General features: G+C 43.9%; 9 protein-coding genes across 10 annotated transcripts; 5 read left to right on the forward strand and 4 right to left on the reverse strand.

Moving 5' to 3' along the window:
* Window positions 1–273: 273 nt before the first annotated feature.
* FVEG_06484 (hypothetical protein) lies at window positions 274–3,415 on the forward strand. The gene is made up of 4 exons (XM_018894880.1): window positions 274–1,718; window positions 1,768–2,147; window positions 2,195–2,585; window positions 2,639–3,415. Exons 1-4 carry the CDS (start codon window positions 817–819, stop codon window positions 2,847–2,849), a joined length of 1,884 nt encoding a protein of 627 aa, XP_018752027.1. The 5' UTR covers window positions 274–816; the 3' UTR covers window positions 2,850–3,415.
* A 169-nt stretch (window positions 3,416–3,584) lies between these two features.
* Window positions 3,585–5,556, forward strand: FVEG_06485 (hypothetical protein). The gene has a single exon (XM_018894881.1). The coding sequence runs from the start codon at window positions 3,758–3,760 to the stop codon at window positions 5,312–5,314; it is 1,557 nt and encodes a 518-aa protein (XP_018752028.1). The 5' UTR covers window positions 3,585–3,757; the 3' UTR covers window positions 5,315–5,556.
* FVEG_06486 (hypothetical protein) lies at window positions 5,487–7,143 on the reverse strand. Its single transcript, XM_018894882.1, has one exon. The coding sequence runs from the start codon at window positions 7,017–7,019 to the stop codon at window positions 5,703–5,705; it is 1,317 nt and encodes a 438-aa protein (XP_018752029.1). The 5' UTR covers window positions 7,020–7,143; the 3' UTR covers window positions 5,487–5,702.
* Window positions 7,144–7,378: 235 nt separating this feature from the next.
* On the forward strand, window positions 7,379–9,376 carry FVEG_06487 (hypothetical protein). The gene is made up of 3 exons (XM_018894883.1): window positions 7,379–8,131; window positions 8,180–8,263; window positions 8,319–9,376. Exons 1-3 carry the CDS (start codon window positions 7,576–7,578, stop codon window positions 9,188–9,190), a joined length of 1,512 nt encoding a protein of 503 aa, XP_018752030.1. The 5' UTR covers window positions 7,379–7,575; the 3' UTR covers window positions 9,191–9,376.
* FVEG_06488 (hypothetical protein) lies at window positions 9,203–10,872 on the reverse strand. The gene has a single exon (XM_018894884.1). It carries the CDS (start codon window positions 10,696–10,698, stop codon window positions 9,454–9,456), a length of 1,245 nt encoding a protein of 414 aa, XP_018752031.1. The 5' UTR covers window positions 10,699–10,872; the 3' UTR covers window positions 9,203–9,453.
* Window positions 10,873–11,001: 129 nt separating this feature from the next.
* FVEG_06489 (hypothetical protein) lies at window positions 11,002–12,873 on the forward strand. Of its 2 annotated transcripts, XM_018894886.1 has the most exons (3): window positions 11,002–11,058; window positions 11,113–11,413; window positions 11,465–12,873. In XM_018894886.1, the coding sequence occupies exons 2-3, from the start codon at window positions 11,140–11,142 to the stop codon at window positions 12,229–12,231; spliced, it is 1,041 nt and encodes a 346-aa protein (XP_018752033.1). In that variant the 5' UTR covers window positions 11,002–11,058; window positions 11,113–11,139; the 3' UTR covers window positions 12,232–12,873. The 2 variants fall into 2 exon arrangements, with proteins under 2 accessions (XP_018752033.1, XP_018752032.1); XM_018894885.1 differs by having other exon boundaries at window positions 11,002–11,413.
* On the reverse strand, window positions 12,462–15,202 carry FVEG_06490 (hypothetical protein; the record flags this gene model as incomplete). The annotated part of the gene is made up of 2 exons (XM_018894887.1): window positions 12,462–13,939; window positions 13,999–15,202. The coding sequence occupies 2 exons, from the start codon at window positions 15,200–15,202 to the stop codon at window positions 12,462–12,464; spliced, it is 2,682 nt and encodes an 893-aa protein (XP_018752034.1).
* A 387-nt stretch (window positions 15,203–15,589) lies between these two features.
* Window positions 15,590–16,465, reverse strand: FVEG_06491 (hypothetical protein; the record flags this gene model as incomplete). The annotated part of the gene is made up of 2 exons (XM_018894888.1): window positions 15,590–16,187; window positions 16,248–16,465. 2 exons carry the CDS (start codon window positions 16,463–16,465, stop codon window positions 15,590–15,592), a joined length of 816 nt encoding a protein of 271 aa, XP_018752035.1.
* A 543-nt stretch (window positions 16,466–17,008) lies between these two features.
* Window positions 17,009–19,014, forward strand: FVEG_06492 (hypothetical protein). The gene is made up of 2 exons (XM_018894889.1): window positions 17,009–17,366; window positions 17,418–19,014. The coding sequence occupies exons 1-2, from the start codon at window positions 17,254–17,256 to the stop codon at window positions 18,949–18,951; spliced, it is 1,647 nt and encodes a 548-aa protein (XP_018752036.1). The 5' UTR covers window positions 17,009–17,253; the 3' UTR covers window positions 18,952–19,014.
* The last annotated feature ends 4,597 nt before the right edge of the window (window positions 19,015–23,611 follow it).

The raw sequence follows: 23,611 nt of genomic DNA on the forward strand, positions 1-23,611 counted from the left end.
CTATGATCTTTCCGTAGAAGCCCGATGAGGCGTTTCTGATCTTATTCGTTGTTTTGGCCTAATAATTGAACAATACCTATATTGGGCTTGCCTTAAAAGGTGATGTGAGATGAAGGTGGACAGGGATCATTATTGAGGTTCCATTGGCTAAGCGCTTAGGCCTGTGACATGGAGCCGAAGTGAGACTAGCGCGTTTGCCAGTCGCTGCAGTCACTCAAATGCAGCGAACCAGCGCTTGCGCAGGCTGACTCTGTGCCTGATCTTCCCTTACTGCCTATAGCGAGTTCGGGGACTTTGGGGTCAGCCTTCATTCAGCCTTGATTTAGGCAAGGGCACTGCCCCCCCAGACTTTGTAACTTGTAACAAACAAGCAACAACAAATTTCATGTTGGTTGGTTGATCTATTACATGAAACTGCCGACTTTGTTTCCAAGCAGCAGAAGTCTAAGCTGAGTGAGAGCTGAGCGTTTGTCTAGGAATATCTATCTACTTGATTCCCCGTCAACCAACAGCTCCCTCACGAGACAAAGACGGACGGACGCAAGCCATCCATCCATAGCACCTTGGCGAAACCACATTACTGACTGACACTGGCCATTGTCCCCGCCCACTGTTGGCTACCTAATGACCATCACCTGCCTCTGGCTTGTGAGCCGCGCTTTATCGAGTTTGGAGTCATTCACCGCAAACAGCCACGGCTCTCTTACTCTTAGACGAGCCGTGAATGACTGCGCCTCTGCTGCCTCTGGCGCTTCCTTTGTTACCTCCCAACTTGGCCAATCTTACAGGCTTTGGCTATTCGCTTCTCCAACATAAATGGGCGCGCTCTGCTCAAGAACAGAGCCGGTGGAAGGAGCTCAGGACGATCACGACCAGCACCATAGGAAACATCATTCACATACAGATTTTATGACTCGTCTGTCAAAACGCGCAAAGATTTCTCGGATGGGAGAGCCAGCCCTGGATGATGCCGCGGCTGCGCGGAATCACATCCAGGCCCATGATGCTGAGATCTTGGCACGAGGTGTTCTTATCGAAAAAACAGACGTCACTAATGCCGTGACGCAAGAGCCTGGAGTGGTTGTGGAGTACTTCAAATTGCGACAACAGATGGTAGCGCGAGAGAAGGCTCTGGATTTTGACCATAGTTGTCGCATGCGCAGCACACCTGAAGAGAGGCGAGCAGAAGCCATCGTCCAGAGATTGAGGAGTGAGGATGAGGAAAATGTATATGCTCAGGCCGCCCCACGAACAGGCTATGGTGGCCAGCAGCACCCTCGTTTCCCCGGAGATCATTTTCTGTCGAACAAGCATCTCATCGATCAAACGTCCTTGTTCCGCGTAGCGCAACATATGCCCAAGGGCGGTCACTTGCACATTCATTTCAACGCCTGTCTTGCTCCCCAAGTCCTGCTCAATCTTGCAAAGGAGATGGACCGGATGTTTATCACCAGCGATATACCCCTTGTTTCGGACAATGATTTTATTAATTTCGATCGATGTGAAATCCAATTTTCTCTATTGAGCCCAGAGAAGGAAACACCTGGCGACTTGTTTTCAGAGACATATCAACCTCGGCGGACGATGCGGTTTAGAGATTTTCTTGACAGGTTCCCTGGATATTATGCAAAAGATTCCACCAATGTTGATGAGTGGCTATTCGAGAAACTCATGTTTCACGAAGAGGAGGCGCATAATCATTTGCAGACAGCATCTGGGTACGTTCACGATCGACAACTTTTGTATGCAGACACTAACGTAGCATAGGGCTTGGGAGAAGTTCAACGGGCGGACACGTATGATGAAGGGCCTCTTCAACTATGCGACAGCATACCGAAGATACACTCGGTTATGTCTGGAGGATTTCATGAAGGACAAAATCAGCTACGCTGAAATTCGGCCCAACTTCATGACCAGCAACCAACTTTGGACCGATGACGGCACTCAACTCATCGACAATAAGGGCATCATGGAACTGATAATCGAAGAGGTCAAAAACTTCCAGACCGATATGAAAAAGCAAGGAAAGTTCTTTGGTGGTCTGAAAGTGATTTACTGTACACCTCGATCATTTGCGCCAGCGCAGATCGATGCCGCTCTCAAAGAGTGTCTGAAATTTAAACAGATGTGGCCTGAGTGGATTGCAGGTAAGAGAACGCATTTCCCACAAAGTTGTATCCTAACAACAAAGTAGGGTTCGACCTCGTCGGTGAAGAGTCCAAAGGGCGCCCCATCAAGGACTTCATCCCCGAGCTACTGAAGTTCCAGGAGGATTGCGATAGAGATGGCGTTGAAATTCCATTTCTGTTTCACTGTGGCGAGACATTAGATATGGGAACCGATACAGACGGCAACCTTGTTGACGCGCTCCTGTTGAAATCGAAGAGAATCGGGCATGGTTTTGCGCTGGCTAAGCACCCCTACGTGATGCAGCATATGAAGGAGCGCGGTGTTTGCCTCGAGTTGTGTCCCATATCAAATGAGATCTTGGGACTCACGCCTCGTGTCAGCGGTCACACGATGTATCAGCTTCTTGCCAACAATGTGCATTGCACGGTCAGCTCGGACAACGGCACACTATTTAGGTAACGTGCTTCCCACAGAACATGAAACGAATACTGCTAACGTAGCTCGACAGATCCTCCCTGTCTCATGATTTTTACCAAGTACTGGTTGGTAAGGCTGACATGGGCCTTTTTGGTTGGAAGCAATTGGCGTTGTGGAGTTTGGAGCACGCTTGTCTATCAGAGTCTGAATACAACCGCGTATTCAGCGACTGGGAGCAGAAGTGGAAAGAGTTCATCAAGTGGATGGTCGAAGAATATGACGAGGAGCCGAAGGCTGTGTGATGATACGGATCGACGGGGCAGTGTTTTGTTACGAAGCGAGTGAGCTACTGATGATTAACGTGGCGGTTGATTTGTTGACAAGTTCGGAGTTTGGTGAATGGCAAGAAGGCGACGGCCACTATGCTTTACTTACCTCCTGGAATGGCGTTTAGGATGGCTTTTTGAGATTACCGACGATAGATGATTGGTTTGGAGGACCATAGAGACAGCTTTGAGAGCCAGCAGAGGAGGATGAGGAAACGTTATGACCCTAATTATGTAATTCTCTTGCATAATTCGTCAGCCCTTTTCGATGTAGAGGTCGTACGGCACAGGACGCCTACGAGACATTGGTCAGTGCACCCCTTGGATGAACCGTAATCGCACAGCCCTGTTACACAGAGCTAGCTATTCGGCCTGAACTGCTGGTTGTTGGGACGTTCTTGGCGGCGGCTGTAGGGTACCTGATGAGACTCGGTATAGAAAGAATTGCTGAAAGTATGTCGGGAACCCAACCTAAAAACGGAGCCAATCTGAGTTCAATCATAAATGATATTTATCCAAAATGTATACTGATTAAATGCGCACATTTGTTATATGCTTGGTTCAGCTGAGACGTGGGGAGGGAAAGCTTGGGAGCGGGTGCAGCCGCCGTGGCGCAGCGGTTTAGAGATCGATCCACTCGTTAACCGTTTATGTCAAGAGGGCTGAAACTCCCTACCAAATGTGATTTAACTGACAAGCCCCGAGTTTCAATTCTTATTTCTCTTCACTTTGCCATCATGTTGCTCTGAATTTTGTATCTCACGTTTTGTCCTCTTTTGGAGCTGTTCTCCCTTCATCTTCCCTCGATATCGTTTGTTATACGCACACCTCTTGATAGCTAAACCTCGATACCTCTCCTCCTCCCACATTGAAATACCATCAGGATGGCTGAACCAGGCAGCCCAGGCTGGAAATGGTTTCCCAATGTCAAGGCCAATTGGTCACTTGATGTCGTGACGCTTCTTGCGGTCATTGGAGAATCTTCTATGGCCGAACAGACTCAGACTATCACGGCATCGTTGCTGTGTCTGCTACCTCGACTGATCCCAGCCCCTCAGGCTCTGCTCAAGCCTTCACGTCCAAGTCGAATGCCTGAGACACTGGCAAAGATGACGGGTGTGTATAGTGGAACCACGCTCGACTCCGTGGGCTTCTTTGCCACGATAATTACTCCTTTGGATGCCCTGCAACCTTTCAGCTTCCGCGTGCTTGAGATCACTCATACGGACCCTTCTTTTGGCGACGTCGATATGAATCCTCCTTCTGCCCAAGAAAGCTGGTCTACTCGAAGTCTGAACTGGGTCAGATCTCGTCGCTCAAGTTCTCACACCACAGAGAAACTGCCAAATGAAAAAGAATCCCAAAGCAACAGAATCCCCCGAGCCCCTCATATAGAAGAGGGTGGGCTTCCTCTACCAAACACAGCGCGAACAACGACATTTCGTCCTCCCGGTGACTGTTCTCAAAGCAATGCGGATGTCCCCAAACCGCTCGCGCGCCGTCCTACGGCTAAGCAGAAAGTCCAAGATATGCTTGCCAACCCGACATTTGCCAACACGAAGAGACGCCCTGCGGTCCCAGCCAAGCTCTTCTCGCCTATCCACATTCTCTCAGTCTTTTCATGCCTTCTAAGCATAGCAATCATCACCTGTGCTGTAGTATGGCAAGATGGAAATGCCATCCTGGCCGTTTCCCTGATATCCTTTGCGTCGACTGTGGTGGGCTATGCTTCATTCTGGCATCCTATTCTCATGAATCGCAAACATACCAATGAGGTCCCTAGAGGCGATGTCATGATAAGAACACGAGAAGGCGCGTTTCTACTCATCAAGTGCACAGAAGAGGTTGCCCGAGAGTTGTACTCAGGGACCGAAGAGTGTCACTATCATGTTGGTGGCCGCACATATCGGCTTCTCATGGCTCTTGGAACTACTCTTCTGATGCTAAGCGTCGTGCTTCTCGGAAACTGCACATGGAACTCTCAGATATTCATTGGTGGGAGTTACATCGTTCTCAACGGACTGTATTGGGGTTTAGGCATGATCCCTCGATCATATTTTTGGGATCTCTCGCGGTACCAATGGCAGGACGTAACCCCTGAAGATGCGAAGAATGCAAACGAGATCACAGACGTGAATGACCAACGAGAGGGTTACCCAAGCTTCACACGTACCTTGTGGTTCGCTATTCGCGAGACTCAACTTACTGGCTGGGTTGGCCGCAGTGGAGCGGCTCCAGGTACGAAACAATGGAATAAGTGGCTCAAGGAAGCACTACAGAATGCCAAGGATGGCAACAGGTCATGGGACTCAGTGGCCAGAAAGGATGCTATCATGAAGGAGAGCCTCAGTGCAGATGAGATTCCCGATGAAGCGGCGCAACATGCGCCTGCGGTCGAAGTTCAGAATTCTCCTACGGAAAAGGACCGCACGACATTTTAGTATCAAGATTGCAGCGAGTTTATAGCTGGGAAATGAGTCAGACGAGGTTTTTGGAGTATCCATGTGATGGATGTAAAAACCATTGGATTAATTATGTACGCTGGATATTGACGAGACGCGCCATTCTTTGAGGCATGATGTATAACGACTCATTTGAGTGTAGACTGAAGTTGGACATATAGATACCCCGAAACTTTTGAAATTAAGTATGTCTTGGAATAAAAAGTCTAATAAACATGGATAGTGCCCCTAGGACTGCAGTAGAATGAATCTATGGATCTTTGGCGGTGACCATGTCACGTTCCAAACGCCGGCTATTCTAAACAAATGATACTTCATCCTGCCCCGATTTTGGCCTTGTCAAACAATAATTTTTCAAAAGAGGTATTTAATCATCGAAGTAGATGCCCTTCTTATCGTGGATGTCGATGGCACCACCACGGTAGCTGCCCCTCTTCTTCTTGTTCTTCTCCTTTGTAAAGCCCTTGCCCTTGGTAACAATCAGATCCTCGTGAGCTTTTTGGGAATAGGCGATAGAGACGTATTCGTTGGAAGCGAACTTGGGGTCAACCTTGATGTTCTTGGGAATGCGGGAGAAGGGCTCATTCTGCTTCTTGCGTCCGTTACCGTTCATAACGGGGTCCGGGGGAAGAGGTGGGTAAGTAGAGTTTGACTGGAACTCGGGCGAAGTCTTGTCTAGCGTGACAGAAGAGTCGGAAGAGTCCTTAACTTCTTTCTCCTTCTTGATCTTCTTGTCTTTCTTAGTCTCCTTTGCATCAGACTCAGAGTCGCTGGAGTCGGAGTCGGAGTCCGAAGAGGAGCTGTCGGAATCGGGAAGTGGCACCTTGGCAGCAGCCTCGTCGTCTGAGTCGCTGGAGTCGGAATCTGAGCTCGAATCGGAGCTAGAAGAGCCAGAGTCCGATTTGGCGCTCTCGTCGTCCGAGTCGCTGCTCGAATCACTGTCGCTAGAATCGGAGGAGTCGCTTGAGTCGGAAGATTCGCTGGACGAGGAAGAAGAGTCGCTGGAGGAGCTCGAGGAAGCAGCGCGCTTCTGCTTCTTGGCCTTGGGCTTATCCGATTCAGATTCGGAATCGGAGGAGCTCGAGTCAGAATCAGAGTCCGAGGATGAATCAGAGGAGCTGTCGTCGACGGGAGCTTTTCGCTTCAGAGTGTTAGAGGCCTTGGGCTTAGCAGCCTCCTCGTCGCTGTCGCTATCGGAGCTGCTGTCGCTGTCGCTGTCGCTGTCGCTGTCCGAGGACGACTCGGCGTCCTTCATATCCACATCTTCTTCCTGGGCGTCGCTTGAACCAGAGCTAGAGTCGCTGCCAGCAGAGCTGCTGGAATCTTTCTTAGAGGACTTTTTCTTGCTAGATTTGCTACCATCATCGCCCTGGGTAGCCTCCCAAGTCTGGTAAACACTGACAAGGGAAGGATTACCCTCTTCGTCGGTGGCAGCAGCCGCCTTCCAGCCCTTCTTCTCTCTCTGCTTCTTGAAGGCATCGGCAGCGCCCTTGAAAGAATGGTCAGAGAGGAAATTCTCTACCAAGTCCATTAGCTGACCCGGGGGAGGCGTGGATGCGGCATCGTTCTTGGGCGCAGGGGCCTTTGTGCTCTTCTTGCCCATGGTGTCGGTCAAAGGTTTGATTGGATTCAGGGGGTTGTTGGAGAATAGCCACGAGGGAGGGCTTTGGTTGGAGCCAGACATACGCCAATGCAAAAAAGTGAAGCCTGGGCAATTGCAAACAGCAAGAAATGGTTTGAGTATCGGGGGCTGATACGAATATTTCTTGGACTTCGCGCTGAACAAAGACTGGCTACGGAAAAATTTCTGTGGACGGGTGGATCGATGGTGGGGGGGCCTGTCCTGTTATTGACGTTCTAATTCTTATCGATAGGCTCCTGAATAAGGTAGGTAGGCAAAGACTACTAGCAAGTTGCATCTAGAGCCGCCGTTGACACAGAGGTAAACCCGTTAAGAACGACAGGGGTTGCTGTGGAAGCACACTACTATGGCCGCTCTCACCACTAACTCAGCTACTTTGATACACGCTAGCCAGGGGTAGACTACTTGCGCTGTTGGTACCATAGCGACCAGAGGGAAGCTGCTGAAGCTACAACATCATCACCTCTTGTCGATTTGTTGTTGTAACAATACAAACCTTGACCAAAATTCCGTCTTTATTGAGCCAAATATACATGTAGACCGCGTTCTCCAGCCGAAACCCGTGGACCGAAACAAAGAGCCTTGCCACGTTCGCAATATGTCGACGAACGCAACGAAACGCAAATTCAATACCTTATTGCAGGGCTTAGGATCATCAAGCTCGAAAGCCGCCAACGACACGTCGGCGCACGAGACCGGCTCGCCATCAAATCGCTCAACTGCTTCTCCTGGCTCAGAAACTCGTCTATCCGGCGCAGATGCCGAATTACTTCAAAAGCGTCGAAGGCTAGGCTTTCCGGACTCAACAGCACCCAGAGCTGGCAAAAAAACAAACCTATCTGCGACCCTCTCTGCTATCGTTTCCCGACCTACACTAGCACAAGACTCGTCCAAGAGATCTACAGGGGGACCCGCGCGATATGCACCAACCGATCGAGGAGACCTTTTGAAAAGGCTCGGCACGTTCCAAGAAATAACAGACTGGACTCCAAAGCCGGATAAAGTGAACGAGATAGAATGGGCAAAGCGTGGATGGGTTTGTCGTGGCAAGGAAACTGTTCGATGCCTTCTCTGCCATCGAGAATTGGTCGTCAAACTCAATCGCAAGGTTGTGGATGGAAAGGAGGTTCCTGTTCTTGTGGCATCTGAGATAGGTAGGCTCTCCTCCCTTGGCCTTTTATCATCGCGCTGACCTTCAGTAGAGGATGCATTGGTAGACAAGTATGCCGATCTCATTGTTACTTCACACCAGGACGATTGTCTCTGGCGTAAGCGGGGCTGTGATGGTAGGTTGTCCCGTCGGAAGCGCATATCGTCTTTGTTTTCTGACCTTGTTTGCAGATTCCCTTCTCCGGTTGTCCTTAACCAATGCAACTACGAGTCTTGCGGCTTTACGTGAGCGCTATGATGAGCTGCTAGCGCGAAAATCATTCTTGCCCTATGAGTTCAACCTTCGATTGCCAGAGGAGTTAAACTTGGACGATGTTCTTTCGCATCTACCGAAAGACTTCTTCACCAAGCCCCCACCAGCAAAGGAGGTTGAGGCCCAGCCAAACCGGGTCGCACTATCGCTTGCCTTGATGGGATGGCAAGGCCTCAATAACGCTCGTATCGGTGCGGTGCCAAACTCGGCATCATGCCATACCTGTCTCAGGCGACTAGGATTGTGGATGTTTAAGAGCAAGGAAGTGGGTGGGAATAATGAGGTTCTGGTACCGGCCCCTATGGACTTCTTGGACCCAGCTCGAGAGCATCGCTTCTTCTGCCCATGGGCGAACTCTGAGACCCAGAAGCAGGCACATTCCCAGAAGGCTTCTGGGCAGGTTTTGCCAGGCTGGAAGGTGCTGTTGCGAACCATCGCAAATGAAGCACATCTTCGCAGTGTTTATGAGGGGCGTTCGCCTGCGAGACCGCGAACCGAACGATCAATGGGAGCACCATCTACACCTCAGAGGCCTGGAACGGCCGCATCCATCAACACACCAGTTCAGACCCCTGGTTCCGTTGGGGCAGGTCTTGACAATGTTGAAGAAGATGAGAAAGAGAGAGACGTAAAAGATAAGGAGAGATGGGCGAGGTTGAAGAGAGTCAAGAGTTTGTTTGATACGAAAGGGAGCAGGAAGCTGAGGCACCCGATAAGCAAGTCCATTAGTAGACCCGGAACTGCGACTTCGACAAAGTCGGCCAAATCAAATGGAGGCCAGGCGGAATGATGAGTAGAGTCTCTGCATTTGTTTGTAATACTTTTGATGATACCAGAGTTGTGATATTAGCATAGGTAGTGGCAAGACACAGACGGGCAACTACCCCCTTCAGGGCTGTATTAATACATTATTAAAGCCGGGGCTGGCTCTCACACCAACTTGCTTCTCTACATATGAAGTATTTTGATCCTGTCGAACCAAATATTGTACAATGAGCAAGAGCAAGAGCAAGATATTACATATATGAGTCGACTGGGTTTTGACACCCAAGCTCATGTTCTCCAAACGATATTATCAAACGACACGACCTTCCCGGTATAAGCCTTTGTCTCGGCTTGCTTTTCTATCTTGTCCCCCAGAGAAAAGCCAGCCATCTCCAGTATCGCAAGTCTTACGCCCCCAATGCCACCTCCATCACCAAGCCGGCGGGATACGGACGCAATCTTGGAGGCTGTGGCATAAACATCCAGCACACGCCCAGACCCTTCCCTCCAAGAGGCAGCTGATTGGGCCTCCAGACCGCGCATGATGGCATCGATCTGGGTATGAAGCCTGTGACATGCATCTTGCCACTCCTTTCCAGGCTTATCCGCTTTGGTGATGACAACCAACGTTCGAGTGTTAGATTGAGCAAGTGTTCTGAGCATCCACCTATCCGTTTCCTGGAGCTTCTTGTCGGCCGGTATCAAGATAACAGCGCCACGAAGCATGTTCCTGACGTTGAGATACTTCAGGATAGTCTGTCCCCAGGCCTGTTGACTTCTATATCCGTAGCCTGGGGTGTCCATAAGCACCAGACTGTGTTTTGGCGGGGCATCGCCTTTGCGAATGAGCTCCTTGGCAATCTTGGGACGTGGCCCAACACCATACGCATTCATCGTCGTAGTCTTGCCTGGTTTGTGGCTCACCTTGGCTATTTCCCGATCACCAAGAAGAGCATTGAGGAAAGATGATTTTCCAGCATTGGAGGCACCCAGTACAACAATTTCCGGGATGTGGTCGTTTTGGGGGTGGTCATGAAGGTTTTCGGCAGAGTAGAGTATCTGGTAGCGTTCTTCAAAGAACTTTCCTGCTGCTGCCAGAGCAGGCTTGTCTTCTTTCGGTACGTCTACTGGCAAAGTTGAGCCCTGTTTGAAGCAGATCGACTCACTCTCCATTAATACCTGCTGATAAGGCTTGATTCCCTTAGGCAATGGTCCTCTCGGTTTTGCCTTTCTTGGTTTCGAGGTACTCTCATGGAGAGAAAAGCCTGGCACGACAATCTCCTGAGCAGATGACTGGCTTCTTGGTTCCTCAGCCTTCACGTTGGAACTTAAGTTCGGCGTGACTGCAACTGGTGAAGTTGCCTGACTGTCTTGATGTGCTTGTTTGGAAATACGACTTGTAGCTCGGCGTAGTGGTCGTTGACGCAGGTTCATCTGACCTGACGTACTGAAGTGAGTTTTCTGCCCGGTAACCTTGGAGCATGATGATAAATAAGATAGCCGATTTGCTGAAAAGACTCGCAGTAGTGTCATGGTGACCTCTATTAAATGGGCAATGTATAGTGTGGGAGCTAGGTAGGTAACTTAGAAATGAGAATTTTCGTCAAACGGGTTTCTCGTCCCAGTTGAGCGCACTCAAAACAACAGGGTCATTTCCATAAGACAGCAGCGTAAAATGGTAGAGTACATAAAAAAACAAGAGAATCGAGAAGAAAATGTCAATAACTGCATACCAAAGAGAAATGTGAGGTTTGCGATGAGCTTGAAGATGTCACGTGCTTCTTCAAGTGGTCCACCAGATTTCTAGATCGTGACTGTGAGAACAAGTAGAATACCCTCGACTCTGGAGCAGGACAAGGAAAAGCCTAGGTACCTACAAGAGGCCCCAACCTCGTGAGTCTTTTCCAACGGAATCTATTCAAAGGGATGACGTACTAAAAGTCCAAGCTTTTGGTTTCCATCATCATCGTCAGAATGGTATCAGCAAACCTTACTGAGATCGACGCCCATGAGCAGCCATCTGATGAGATGCGCGCTGAGTGGAAGAGCTACATGCGTCAAGATCACAAAAGTCTGCTTAACGATCCTCGAATCGATGACCCTCGTGCTCCCTTAGAAGAGTCTGGTTTTCGTCAAGTTTCGAGTCTTTCGAAAGAGCAGGTTGCAAAAAGTTTTGCTCACCTCAACCCTGACTTTGCCTTACAGGTCGAGAAGGATGTTCCAGTTATACACCACCCATTGATACCAGGTACATAGAACTCCTTGTACTTGATATGTTAAAAACCTAACGCAACTATAGGCCTGTTGATTCTTCCTTCACTTGTGCCCGAGAATGTGCAACAGGATCTACTGGATCGTCTGATCCATCGTGATCTCAGTGTCCAGAACCATCAGACCAATCTACATCTACACTACAACCTTCCATACCCAGAAGGGAAGGACGACGATGAACGGTCATTCTTCTCTATCAGTCCAGAAACACCGGCATCATTTCTCCCAAAGGACCCCAGCGTTCATAAGCCACTGTCAATCAAGCAGGTTATGCAGCGAAAACTGCACTGGGTAACGCTTGGAGGCCAGTATGACTGGACCAATCGTGTTTACCCCGAGGAATTACCTCCTCAGTTTCCAGATGATATCTCACACATGCTTGAGGAGCTGTTTCCCGAAACTGTCGCCCAAGCCGCCATTCTCAACTTCTACACGCCAGGCGATACAATGATGATGCACCGAGATGTCAGCGAGGAGACAGATAAAGGACTTATCAGTTTGAGTTTCGGTTGTGATGGACTCTTTATGATTGCACCGAATGACTTCAAACAGGGGTCTCAAAACGAAACACCAGGCGAGAAACAGTATCTGCTCTTGAGGCTCAGATCTGGGGATGCCATCTATATGACACAAGAGTCGAGATATGCCTGGCATGGAGTGCCTAAAGTGCTGAAGGATACATGCCCAAGTTATCTTGAAGATTGGCCAGCCCGTGGCGATGAGAAGTTTGCGGATTGGCGAGGATGGATGAATAATAAGAGAATCAACCTAAATGTTAGGCAAATGCGAGATTAGCAGACGAAGATCCATCTATTCGATGATGTTGTTTAAAGCATACTGCTTCACATGGCAAGTTCTACTGCATTGCTTGAAACTGAGCATTATCATTAGACGCTTTCATATGCTATGTTGAAAGTCACTCATACTTTCTCTCCGCTTGCCTACTAAGCGTGCAGAACCAGGTCGCTACCAATGCAAAGCTTCACAGAACTGATTCCATACGCTACTCCATGAAAAACGCCTCATTAAGCAAAGCCAAACCCTTGAGCATTCTCAAGTGCCATCCCAAGCCGCTCTCTTAACACCTCTTTATCCCTATACTCTGGTAGAAGAAGTGTGCCATAACAGGTATATGCTGTTGGCAAGTGTCCACCCGCGCCATCTTCTTCACCATTCTTTTGTATTACAAATTGCAGATTCTTCATGCCGCCAACAGGAACGCGGTCGGACGATGTCACAAATTCCAGGAGGCGTTGTTTCATTCTCTCGTCGTACCTCTTGACGATGGACCAAAAGTCTTTAATGGTACGATGGGAAGCATCCCAGCCCACATAGCGCGCGTACCGCTTCAATTCGACGATGTCAATTTCTTGGACACCCTCAACGAGCGATTGCAAGGTGGATGGACTTAGGAGCGAGAGTGACTTTCTATCGAGGCAAGAGTTGAACCCTTGCTCGAAAGCGAGATACTGTCGTCGAATGGAAACATCCGTAAGGTGACGGATGTAATCGATGATATAGTCGTCCCGATTTTCGTTGGTAACAAGGGGAGCGTCATCTGGGTTATCCATGTGTGGTGGTGCAATATCACACGAACTTGAGGCTGCCTTGGGCCAGCCCGCTTGTTCGCTCATCCTCATATCTCGTGTCACAATGGTACCGAGAGACTCAACTGAAAATTCATACGTGCGGGCAAAAATGTCCTCGACGAGCCCATCCTTTTCGTCCCACTCCAGTAATGTTGTCAGCCCGCTTGCCAAATCTGGCCAACCATCGGCGATGTGGTGAAGCTCTTCAACCGGTTTGCCCAGCAGCTTCCGGTAAAGGGCTTTCGGAAAAGTGATAGGCAGCGTCAGGCCATTGTACAAGGCGAGCGACATCAAAAGGCCCACGAGTTCGTACTTCCAATCTTCGGTCAATGACCCAGGGGTGAACCAGGCCATGCGTGTCCGTTCGTCAATAGTGAAAGCACCATATTGGGGATCTAGGCACTCGGCGATTGCCAATCGGAAAAATTCTTGTTGGACACCTCCAGAATCAAAACCCTCTTCGCCACTGTTCTCCCCCAAGTGCACCTTCAGCGGGCGAAGAAGTTCCCGTTTCTCCCGTCTCCATAGCTGGTCGAAGGCATCTCGGGCGACATTACTCCTGCCGATTTCGAGGACTAGGTATTTCGATGAAGCTGTTCTCAAAAGATCTTGTAAAACCATCTTGTGGTGGGGGTTAGTAATGAGACTACCGGGATCGACAATAGCACTCATGCGAGTTTTTAATGAACTAGACTCTTCGAACATACGACTCATCCGGGCAAAATTGATGGAACGAAAGAAAGAAACAAGTGTGTCGGGGCTGAAGATGTAAGGATAGTCTAGGATATGTCGTCGCCAGCGTGTCGAATTGAACGTCAACCAGTCTACAGGCATCTCGATCGAATCTAAGCGCTCTGAAAGGTAATCGACCCGGAATTGGATATCCCCAAGAAGGAGAAGATTTCGGTTGGCATCTTGGAGAAGTTAGCAAGGTCAAATTCCTATTGATTGGCTAACCGGAGCATGCACATACGTAGGGTCTCGATGAACGATAAAGCTCCCCCAAATGGTCCATCCATGGTAAAATCGGCTCGACCGTCCCATTCGTTGAGCAATATGGTGCGTGCCCAATCTAGGAGAACTGTTGGCACACGGGTCTCATGCAAGAGACGCTCTGATTGTGGGAACTCCAGAATCGTCGCTGAGCCTGTGCTGAGAAAATCGAGCTGGTCAACCAAAGGTTGCAAAATATCAACCTTGTTGTTTTCGATCTCATTCAAGGGGCCAGCAGTGTCCATCTTGTTAGAAAAGTGCCGTCTGGCTGTAATGGCGCAAAATAGCCTACGCGCAAGTCTGATAGCCAAGTCGTTTGAGAATGCATCATCATAATCTAAACATCGAGAGGAAGATTGCCGAGCCATGGCACTTCGGCCAGCGAGGGTCAAACCATTTGAGCGGATGCGGGATATCTCATATAGTGTTCTCGAGTCTTGGACAGCTGGAGCTGCGGCTACCAATGCATGCATGCAGATCGACATCAGATAGCCGGCGTCAACATCGGATAGAGGCCCCTTGTGCTTCTGTAATCTTGAGTCATTGTCCTTGATGGAACTATGCGACCTCGAAACTTGAGGAGGAACGAACAAACGTCCGGCAGCCAGCCAGAGACTGTGAAATACAAGATTACATGCGACGCGGCTTAATCGGTGAAAACAGTACCATAGTGTCTGAGAATCGTAGAGTTTTCTGTCGTGAGTGAAGGATTGAACAACAACCTGCGGATCCATGAGAACGTTGAAAAGCGTCTGGTCATTGAAATGGTGCCAATGCTTTCTAGACCTAGTTGTGCGCGACATAGATCGACGTTGTAGAGGCTTCCGCTGGTTCATGGGTCGTGGGTATGAATGGGTTGCGTCGGAGGCGGAGACTATAACAGACTGTGCTGTTCCGTCTTCTTCGTAAATGTCACAAATGAAGTCAATAAGATCGACATCGAGCTGTGAGAGAGCTTGAGGCAGGATATTTTCCAGACTATGGGATGAGATGTCCGGTAGTGTTTTGTCAAGGTTTCCCGTCTGTTGAGAGTTATTATTTCTGATATGGCCACAATTTGTATCGTCTTTGGACCCGATTTCGCCGAAAGGCTCGACATGTGCCAAAGCTGATGGGCTTGTAGGCGAAATTGGCTGCGCCGATGGTTTTGTAACATTTTCAAAAAATCCTGGTTTCAAAGGCATTTCTGGGATACCCCTTCCAGACAAACTCTTATTGTGTCTAGGTCGTACAGATTTCTCGTGCAATGTGCCGTTTACCTGAGATGGTTTGGCTGACTTTACTTTATCCCCGGACTTGGCGGTATTATTGGAGTTAGTAGAACGTCGCCTGTGCTTTGGCGCAGGATTCTTTCGTGGCTTTGACAGTGACCCGTTACTGGGTTTTGGCGGCTTTTGGCATGAAATGAAGTCTCAATTCATATTAGTTGCATGTGGCTGTACAGCTACGGTCGTCGAAAGCTGTTGTATCTGACTCGTCAGGAGCAGTACTTTGAACATCCGAACCTGCGGTAGTTCCCGGCTGAGTTAGCTGGGTCTTGGGTAGGGTCAAAATCCATCGCCGAATCGAGATTATTGATTTTGGTCGCCATTGCAGCGACACTTCGCGGTGTCAACCCATTCGAGCATCTTAAAAGTGACAGTTCCAAAGAGATTCGCGGCAAATGAGCGGTGATCTTTACTCATGGGCGCCTCGATTACACGGATCTGAGAGACCAAATCGCGGTGTTTTGAGTGTGGTGTGCATGCTGCGGCTGGTCTACTTGCGTTCTGGATCGGAGAGACTGGGTCGCTTAGGTAGTTTGTTGGGGAAGCAAGGCACTCTTGGGATGATGACGAGAGTGCTTGTGGTCTAGAGTTCCGTTCCTTGCGTGCACTTGGCGAGGTGGCAACGCTGGCTCTGTTATGGTCGGGATGGGAAGACGAGGATGACCGCGCGGAGAATATTAAGTTGCCAAAAGCCGCCGGCGGTTCGCGAGATTTACGGAGGAACGGACACAATCCTTTCTCCGGGTCGTCCTGACTTGCTAAATATATCGCCAATGTCCTGGCGCTTGTCGTGTTGTATCTTCGGACAGGCGCTCGGCCTGCCAAGCGGCGCCTGCATGTGAAGCAACTGGGAGTTGCACAATTGACATTTTCACAACCTGATCGAAGTTGCAAGATGTATCTGCTTTGATAATCAGAACATGAAGGACGGCAAGTGAATGGATTTAGTTATCGGACGAACCTCTCCACAAGAAGTTGAAAACCATGGCGGCGACTTGCTTGATGGATCGCATAGACTCGCGCTGGGTTCTCAACGTTCTGAACATAGGTCTTGAGGTCAGGGGGCGCGTCGGCCGGCAGACGTGCAAATGGCGCTTCTTGCCATAGCCCGGCGAGAAGATCTTGGTCTGCCGTGAGCTCGATGGAATTGTCCCGGGGACGAACGGCATCGGGCGTCATGACATGGGAGGATGGGGTCGCGCCTCGATGGGCACCTGGAGGGGACGTAAGAGGTGGGGGATTTGATAAAGAAATGTCAAGATTTAGAGAAGTATTGCATGAGGAGAGGTGTCGAAATAGTGTGCGCCGATATTCTACACAAAGTTGATGATACAAGTTGGTTCTATGAAGCTGAGTAGGTTCTGCCGGTCGTGGAAGATGCCGTCTAATCTGAGGGGAGTCTGCGCTCTCAGGAGCTGTTTGGTCAGCCTCACGAAAGAGGCGATGATGCGCCCCAAGCTAACTGTCCCTAACAGACGCCACATGTAGTCCGTACTGCCAGGTCCTCTTTGACACCACGCTGCTTGCCAGTCTGGGACTAGAGAGTGGGTTAGCTCCACCTCGTGGTGGCCAATGGCCCAGCCGTAATAGGTGGACCAAGGCAGGCAAGAGAAATGGGGACGTCTGCTTAGGTGACAAGAATAACACATGAGGCTAAGTGGATAATTAGTAAGGCTTCGACCGGTCATTTACTGCATATCGCCTCAAGGTCACTTGCGGCGTTGAAGGGGCCCGGTACCCTTGCGTGGCGGGGTTTGGTGCAAAAAAAAAAGTCAGTCATCCAACTCACTGATAACCTTTTCTGTGTGACGTTATCTACAGAGCCCCGCCATATCCCACCAATTCGACTCCGAATTTCCTTCCCAAACACAACCGCCTTTCGAAGACCAGGGCACAACATACAACAAGAAAATAAGCCTCATAACTCGGATCTGGACACATAAACCGCATACTCTTCACTTCCTATCATGGCGAGTGCCCAGGCGTCCGGTGCAGCCTCGCACCCATACACCTGCAACACCTGCCAAGTTGCGTATCGCAACATCGATCTGCAGAAGGGACACATGAAAAGTGATTGGCAGTAAGTACATTTGTTGGATCCTGAGTTAAAGCTGAGGCTAATTACTGCAAGTCGATACAATCTTAAACGCCGAGTTGCCTCGCTGCCTCCCATTTCTTCCGACGTCTTCACTGAGAAGGTTCTGCAGGCAAGGGCGGTGTCAAGCGCTGAAGCAGACAAAGCCTATTTCGAACGAGTATGTGACATCTGCGAAAAGACATACTACAGCGAGAATGCATTCCAGAACCACTTGTCAAGTCAGAAGCACAAGGCGAAGGAAGCCAGTAGTGGACAAACTGTTTCTGGTCGAGCTGACGATGAAACGACCTCGATCGTCAGCTCTACGTTCTCCCTCGGCGAACCTATTGCACCCAGCCAAGCAGAGGTTGATTCCGACGCCGAGGAAGAATTCAGCCATGTTGTTGAAGGCCTCCAGAAGGCGAGCATCACTGAACAAAGGCCATCTCCTGTCAAGCGTCCCTCACACCCCCAGCCTTCCGTCCCAGACGCTGCACAAGGCGATAATGACGACAACAGGGCCTCTGACTCAGCCACGCCTGTTCCTGCTACCCAGGGTCCCAACTTGACACTGGAATCATGTTCTGTCTGCAACTATACCTCTCCAACCATTCCTCTCAACACCCATCATATGGAACGCTTTCATGGCATGTTCATCCCCGAGAAGAAGTATCTTGTTGATATCGACGGCTTGCTCAAGCAACTCCAAGATAAAATCCGAGAGCACCATCAGTGCCTGTACTGTGACAAGATCAAATCGTCCATGTTTGGAATTCAGACACATATGCGCGATACAGGCCACTGCAAGATCCCCTACGAGACTGAGCGTGACCAGCTTGATATTGGGGATTTCTATGATTTCAGGAGTACCTACTCTGACGATGGGGAGATGAGTGACGATGGCTCGGTTGCGAACGAGACAAGTGGAGGAGCGAAGCTAGGGGCACGACGTCCTTCCAAGCTCACTGGGGAGGATGGAGCTGAGGTTGAGGAGGGCGAAGGGGCAGACGGTTGGGAGACGGATAGTTCAGAGTCGTCTTTGGACTCAGCTGATCTTACTGCCGTACCGGCTGAAGGCCATATTCACCAGTTCGAGCGCCTCGAAAAGCACCCACATCACTCACGACAAGATCCAAGACAAAGACACCAAGCCGATGGCTGGCATTCTCACGCCCACAAACCTACCCGTGCCGTCTTTTATGACGATTACGAGCTTCACCTCCCTACCGGCAAGTCAGTTGGTCATCGTTCGTTGAACAAGTACTTCCGACAGAATTTGCACAACCACCCCTCGGCCGAGGAGCGAGCAGAGAGATTGGCTATCGAAAGCGCTGAGACCGAGCAACAGGGTTCGACTTCCGATGGCCAGCTCGTGGAGAGGGAGACGGGGTCTGGATCCCGTGAAATGGTACCGCGCGGAATGGCAGGCATGATTGGCGCACCTGAACAACAAAAGAGGCGAGCTCGCCGTGCAGAAGAACGAGGAAGAACCTTAGAACAAGTTCACACAAAGCAAAGGGACTTGGCCTACGGAAAGAAACACAATAACCATAAGAACTACTACTACCGTGAGATGGGTGGAGGTTGATTAGGTAGTTGAATTATAGTTAGAGTATTAAAGAAAGAAATATTAAAAGCAATTATTATTATTTTTTTTTTAAAAAAAAACGATTTTATTAATTAATTTAAGTTAAAAGAAATTAATTAAATTAATTATAGCTTTATTAATTTATTAAAAGGCTTTTTTAATTTTTAAATAAAACTCTTTTTTATATATTAAATTTTTTTATTTATATAATTAACTATTTATATTAAATTATCCCTAGTTTAACTATAATTTAATTATTCATTCTACTTTATTTACTTAAATATAAAAGCAATTAATTATATATCTAGATATATATATTTAATTAATAAAGTTATTATTAACTTCAGGTTAATTTAACTTCTACTAACTAACTTACTTAAATAGAGTTAACTTTATTTCTTTAAACCTTTAAACCTTACTATTACCTTGCCTTTACTTTAAAACTCTATTTATAGATATACTATCCCTTTACTTTTATAGTCTTAGACTATAACTAGCTTATTAATTTTATATAATTAAGAGAATATAGACTATATAATTAGCCTTAATAATTATATTTATAAGCTACTTTTTATATTTAGTTAAGTTTAGGCTTTTAAAGGTAGTAAAAAAAGTAGCTTAGTTAGCTATAAAGGTCTTATTTTACTTTATAGCTCTTTTTAAGTCCTTTAGCTATAATAGCTCTTTTTTTAATTAATTTAGTATTATTATATAACTTAAAAGGCTTAAATTTATATAAAAATTTAATTAAATTAAAATATAGTTAAAAATAGCTATTTTAATTAAATTAAACTAGTTCTTTAATAAGAAGTTCTTTATAATAGCTATAGCTATTATATATAGCTTTTAGTATTTATAACTATTAACTTGACTTAAGACTAATTTAATTATATAATAGGCCTAATTAGCCTATAGGCTATTATAAATAGGTATTATAATAGTAGCTATAATAAATATTAATAATTATAATTAATGAAAAAAGTTAAGTTAAGGAATATACTTATATATTAAGCTTAGTATATTATAAAAGTTAATTAAAGATATCTTAGTCTTTTAGCTAAGGTAAAGGAAGAAGGTTAATATAGCTACTAAAGGGCAGTACTTATATTATTTGATTAAAGCAGTAATTATACTACTTAAAGTAAATAAACCTTAATTAATATTAATTTTTATAATTCTAGCTTACTATAAAGGCCTTACTATTTAAGCTTTTATTTATAAAGTTAAAAGCTTAATAGCCTTAAATAAGGTTAATAGTAATTAAAAAAAAGATTTATTAAATATATATACTTAAGTATATAATTAACTAGCTTTATATTTAAATAAATAAAGTAGAATTAATAATAAAATAGTAGTTAAATTAAAGTTAAATAATTATATATTATAAAAATAATTATAAAAAAATATATAAATTAAGTTAAATTTTTAATTTAAGCCTTTTTATAAAATTATAAATTAAAAAGCTATAAAAGCTTAAGATAATATATTATTAAATAATATTATAAAATAGGTTATTTCTAAATAGCTTAAGTATTAAATATAAAAAATAATATATAATTAAATATTACTATTAATATTACTATTTAATACTTTAATATTAGTTATTATTTTATAAAATAAATATATTTAATTAACTATAGCTTTATTTATTTATTAAAAGGCTTTTTTAGCTTTTAGATAAAACTCTTTTTAATATCAAATTATAAGTATATATCTCCAGTTTAAATTACTATTTCTTTACTAACTTTACTTTATCTATTCTTAGATATAAAGGCAATTAGTTATATGCCTAGGTATATGCATTTAATTAACAGAATTATCATTAACTTTAAGTTAATTTAACTTTTACTAACTAACTTATATAAATAGAGTTAACCTTCTTTCTTTAAACCTTTAGTCCTAGAACCCTGCTATTACCCTGCCTTTACCCTAGAACTCTATTTATAAATATACTCTTTATTCTTATAATCTTAAACTATATCTAGCCTATTAATTTTATATAAATAAGAAAATATAGTATAAATAATTAGCCTTAATAATTATATTCTTAAACTACTCTTTATATAAGGCTAAACCTATTAATATAGTAAAGAAAACTACTTTCTTTATATTAAGAAGTAAGCCTTTTCTTATAGCCCTTTTTAGCTTATTTAATCTAGCTAGCTCCTTAACTAGCTAAACTAGATAAATAGGATAACCTAGATAAACTAGATCTATATAACTAATTAAGTTAATTAAAGTGCAGTTAAAAATAGCTATTTTAACTAAGCTAGATAGGCTTTTAAATAAAAAGTTCTTCTTAATAGCTAAGTTATAGCTATTATATAAAGCTTATAGTAATCTTTACTATTAGCTTAACTTAGTACTAATTTAATTATAGTAATAAGGTTATAGTTAGTTATATAATAGCCTTAATTAGGCTCTAGGCTCTTATATATAGCAGGTATCCTATTAGTAGCTATAATTAATATTAGCAACTGTAACTAATAGAAGGAAAGTCAGGTTAGTAAATGTATTTTAGAAGTGTAATAGATATACTAAGCCTATCTTTTAGCAGGGGTAAAGGAAGAAGGTTAATATAGCTGCTAAAGGACCTGCAAGCAGTACTTATATTACTTAGTTAAGGTAGTAATTAGGCTACTTAAGGCAGATAAACCTTAACTAATATTAACTTCTGTAATTCTAGCTTACTATAAGTGTTAAAGCCTATAGGGTATATAGAGGCGCGTTTCCTAAAAATAAGCCTCATTTCCTAAAATAGAAGAGTTATATAACTAGTTACCCCTCTTTTCTAGATTAGCTAGAAAGGCTAAAAGGACCTCAGGTAATTAATTAAAGATACAGTTTAATAATTAAGAGTCTTGAAGCTATACAGGTTATATAGCTATAATTACTAAAATAAACCTCTAACTAATAAAATAAACTGCAATTAATCTTTTAAATAATATAATTAAAGAAAATAACCTTTACTAGAAAGACCTACCTCCTTAATAATCTTAGTAACTAGGATTCTTTTAAATAGTTATATATTATAAAGATATCTATAAAGTATATCTATAAGTTAGAAAAAATAACTAACCCTACTTACTTTAATAATAAGAGAATTCAGGAGCCTTAATATCCTAAATTTAGTAAATACCTTATAAAAGACTTAAATAAGCCTTATTTATAATCCTTAAGTTCTACTTAATTAACTATATATTTAAATAACCTAGCTACTATATATATAGAACTTATATTAAAGGATTAAAAGGCCTATAAAGTATTTATAATAATCTATAAAAGCAATCTTAACTAATATAATAAATAGGTAGATAGGATTAGAAATATACTAAATTAGATAATAAAGAAGATTTATTTATATTATATTAAGATATATTTACCTATAATAAATAAATCTATATAATATAATAATATTTTACTTTTTTTCTTAAACCTTAAAGCTATATATAGTATTAATAATATATTAAGGAGAAAATAAATATAGAAATAGTACTTTAAGCTTCTAAAGTTAGCTTTAAATAGTAGAAATAATTAAGATAAATAGATTACCTCCTAGGAGAAGATAATAAGAATTATAAAGCTTAAGGGAGTTATAGAAATATAATACCTAAATACCTAATTTAAAGACCTATAATAAAGTCTTAAAAGCTAATTTAAGATATTCTTTTATATTAAATAAGGCTAAAATAAAAAAGCAATTAAAAAAGGAATATATTTTCCTTTAATATTCTTAGTATAATTCTAATAAGAAATTCAATCACTTAAAAAGAGAAGTAACTAAGTAATAATAAAATATATAGTAAAAGGGAGCTTTAAAACCACTATTTAAGACTTAACTCCTAAGCCTAAGAAATAAAGCAGGTTAATAACTAGTAACTAAAAGCTTACTTTAAAGAGAGAGAGATTAATAAAGCGCTCCTATTAATTAATAGAATTAGAAACCTATATATTATATAAAAAGAAACACTAAAACCCTAACTTTATATCTTATTAGGTAGCCTTCTTAAATAATATATTAAAGAAGTTTCTAACCTTATAAAGGTAGCTTGATTTCTAGGAATAATAGCTTAAAGATAAAAAGGAAGTTTAAGAACTCTTTAAGAAGCTTTAATAAGAAGCATAAAACTTAAAAAAGAAATTAAATTAACTATTAAAGCCTTAACTAATAATCTTAAAGAAAATAGCTACTTTTATAATAGAAAGAAGTAAATACCTATTATAAAATTTAATAATACTAGACTTAAATATAACTATATATATCTTTAATAATATAAAGTAATTTAAGTCTTTAAAGATTATAGTAAATAAAGATAAGGTCTATATTAGATTAAAATAGTTACTAATCTTAGGATATAGTAAAGTTTAAATTAAAGTTTATAACCTTTAAAATAAAGCTTAAAAGTTTACTCTAAAGGATATTATATACTGCCTATAAATAGAAATAAATCTTATAATTATTATATAAACTATAGTAAATTAGCTACTAGTAGGATTAAAGAAATAATAAAGATATTCTTAGATATATTAGCAGTTAAGCCTTATATATACTCTCCCTAAAAATATAATTAATATATTATAAAATATATACCTAAATTAGGTAAATAAAGGGTATTTCTTATAAGGTGTCTTTAATATAATTTATAGACTATAAGAAGAT

The sequence above is a fragment of the Fusarium verticillioides genome, chromosome 2 (assembly GCF_000149555.1).
Source record: "Fusarium verticillioides 7600 chromosome 2, whole genome shotgun sequence".
Taxonomy (NCBI): Eukaryota; Fungi; Ascomycota; class Sordariomycetes; order Hypocreales; family Nectriaceae; genus Fusarium; species Fusarium verticillioides.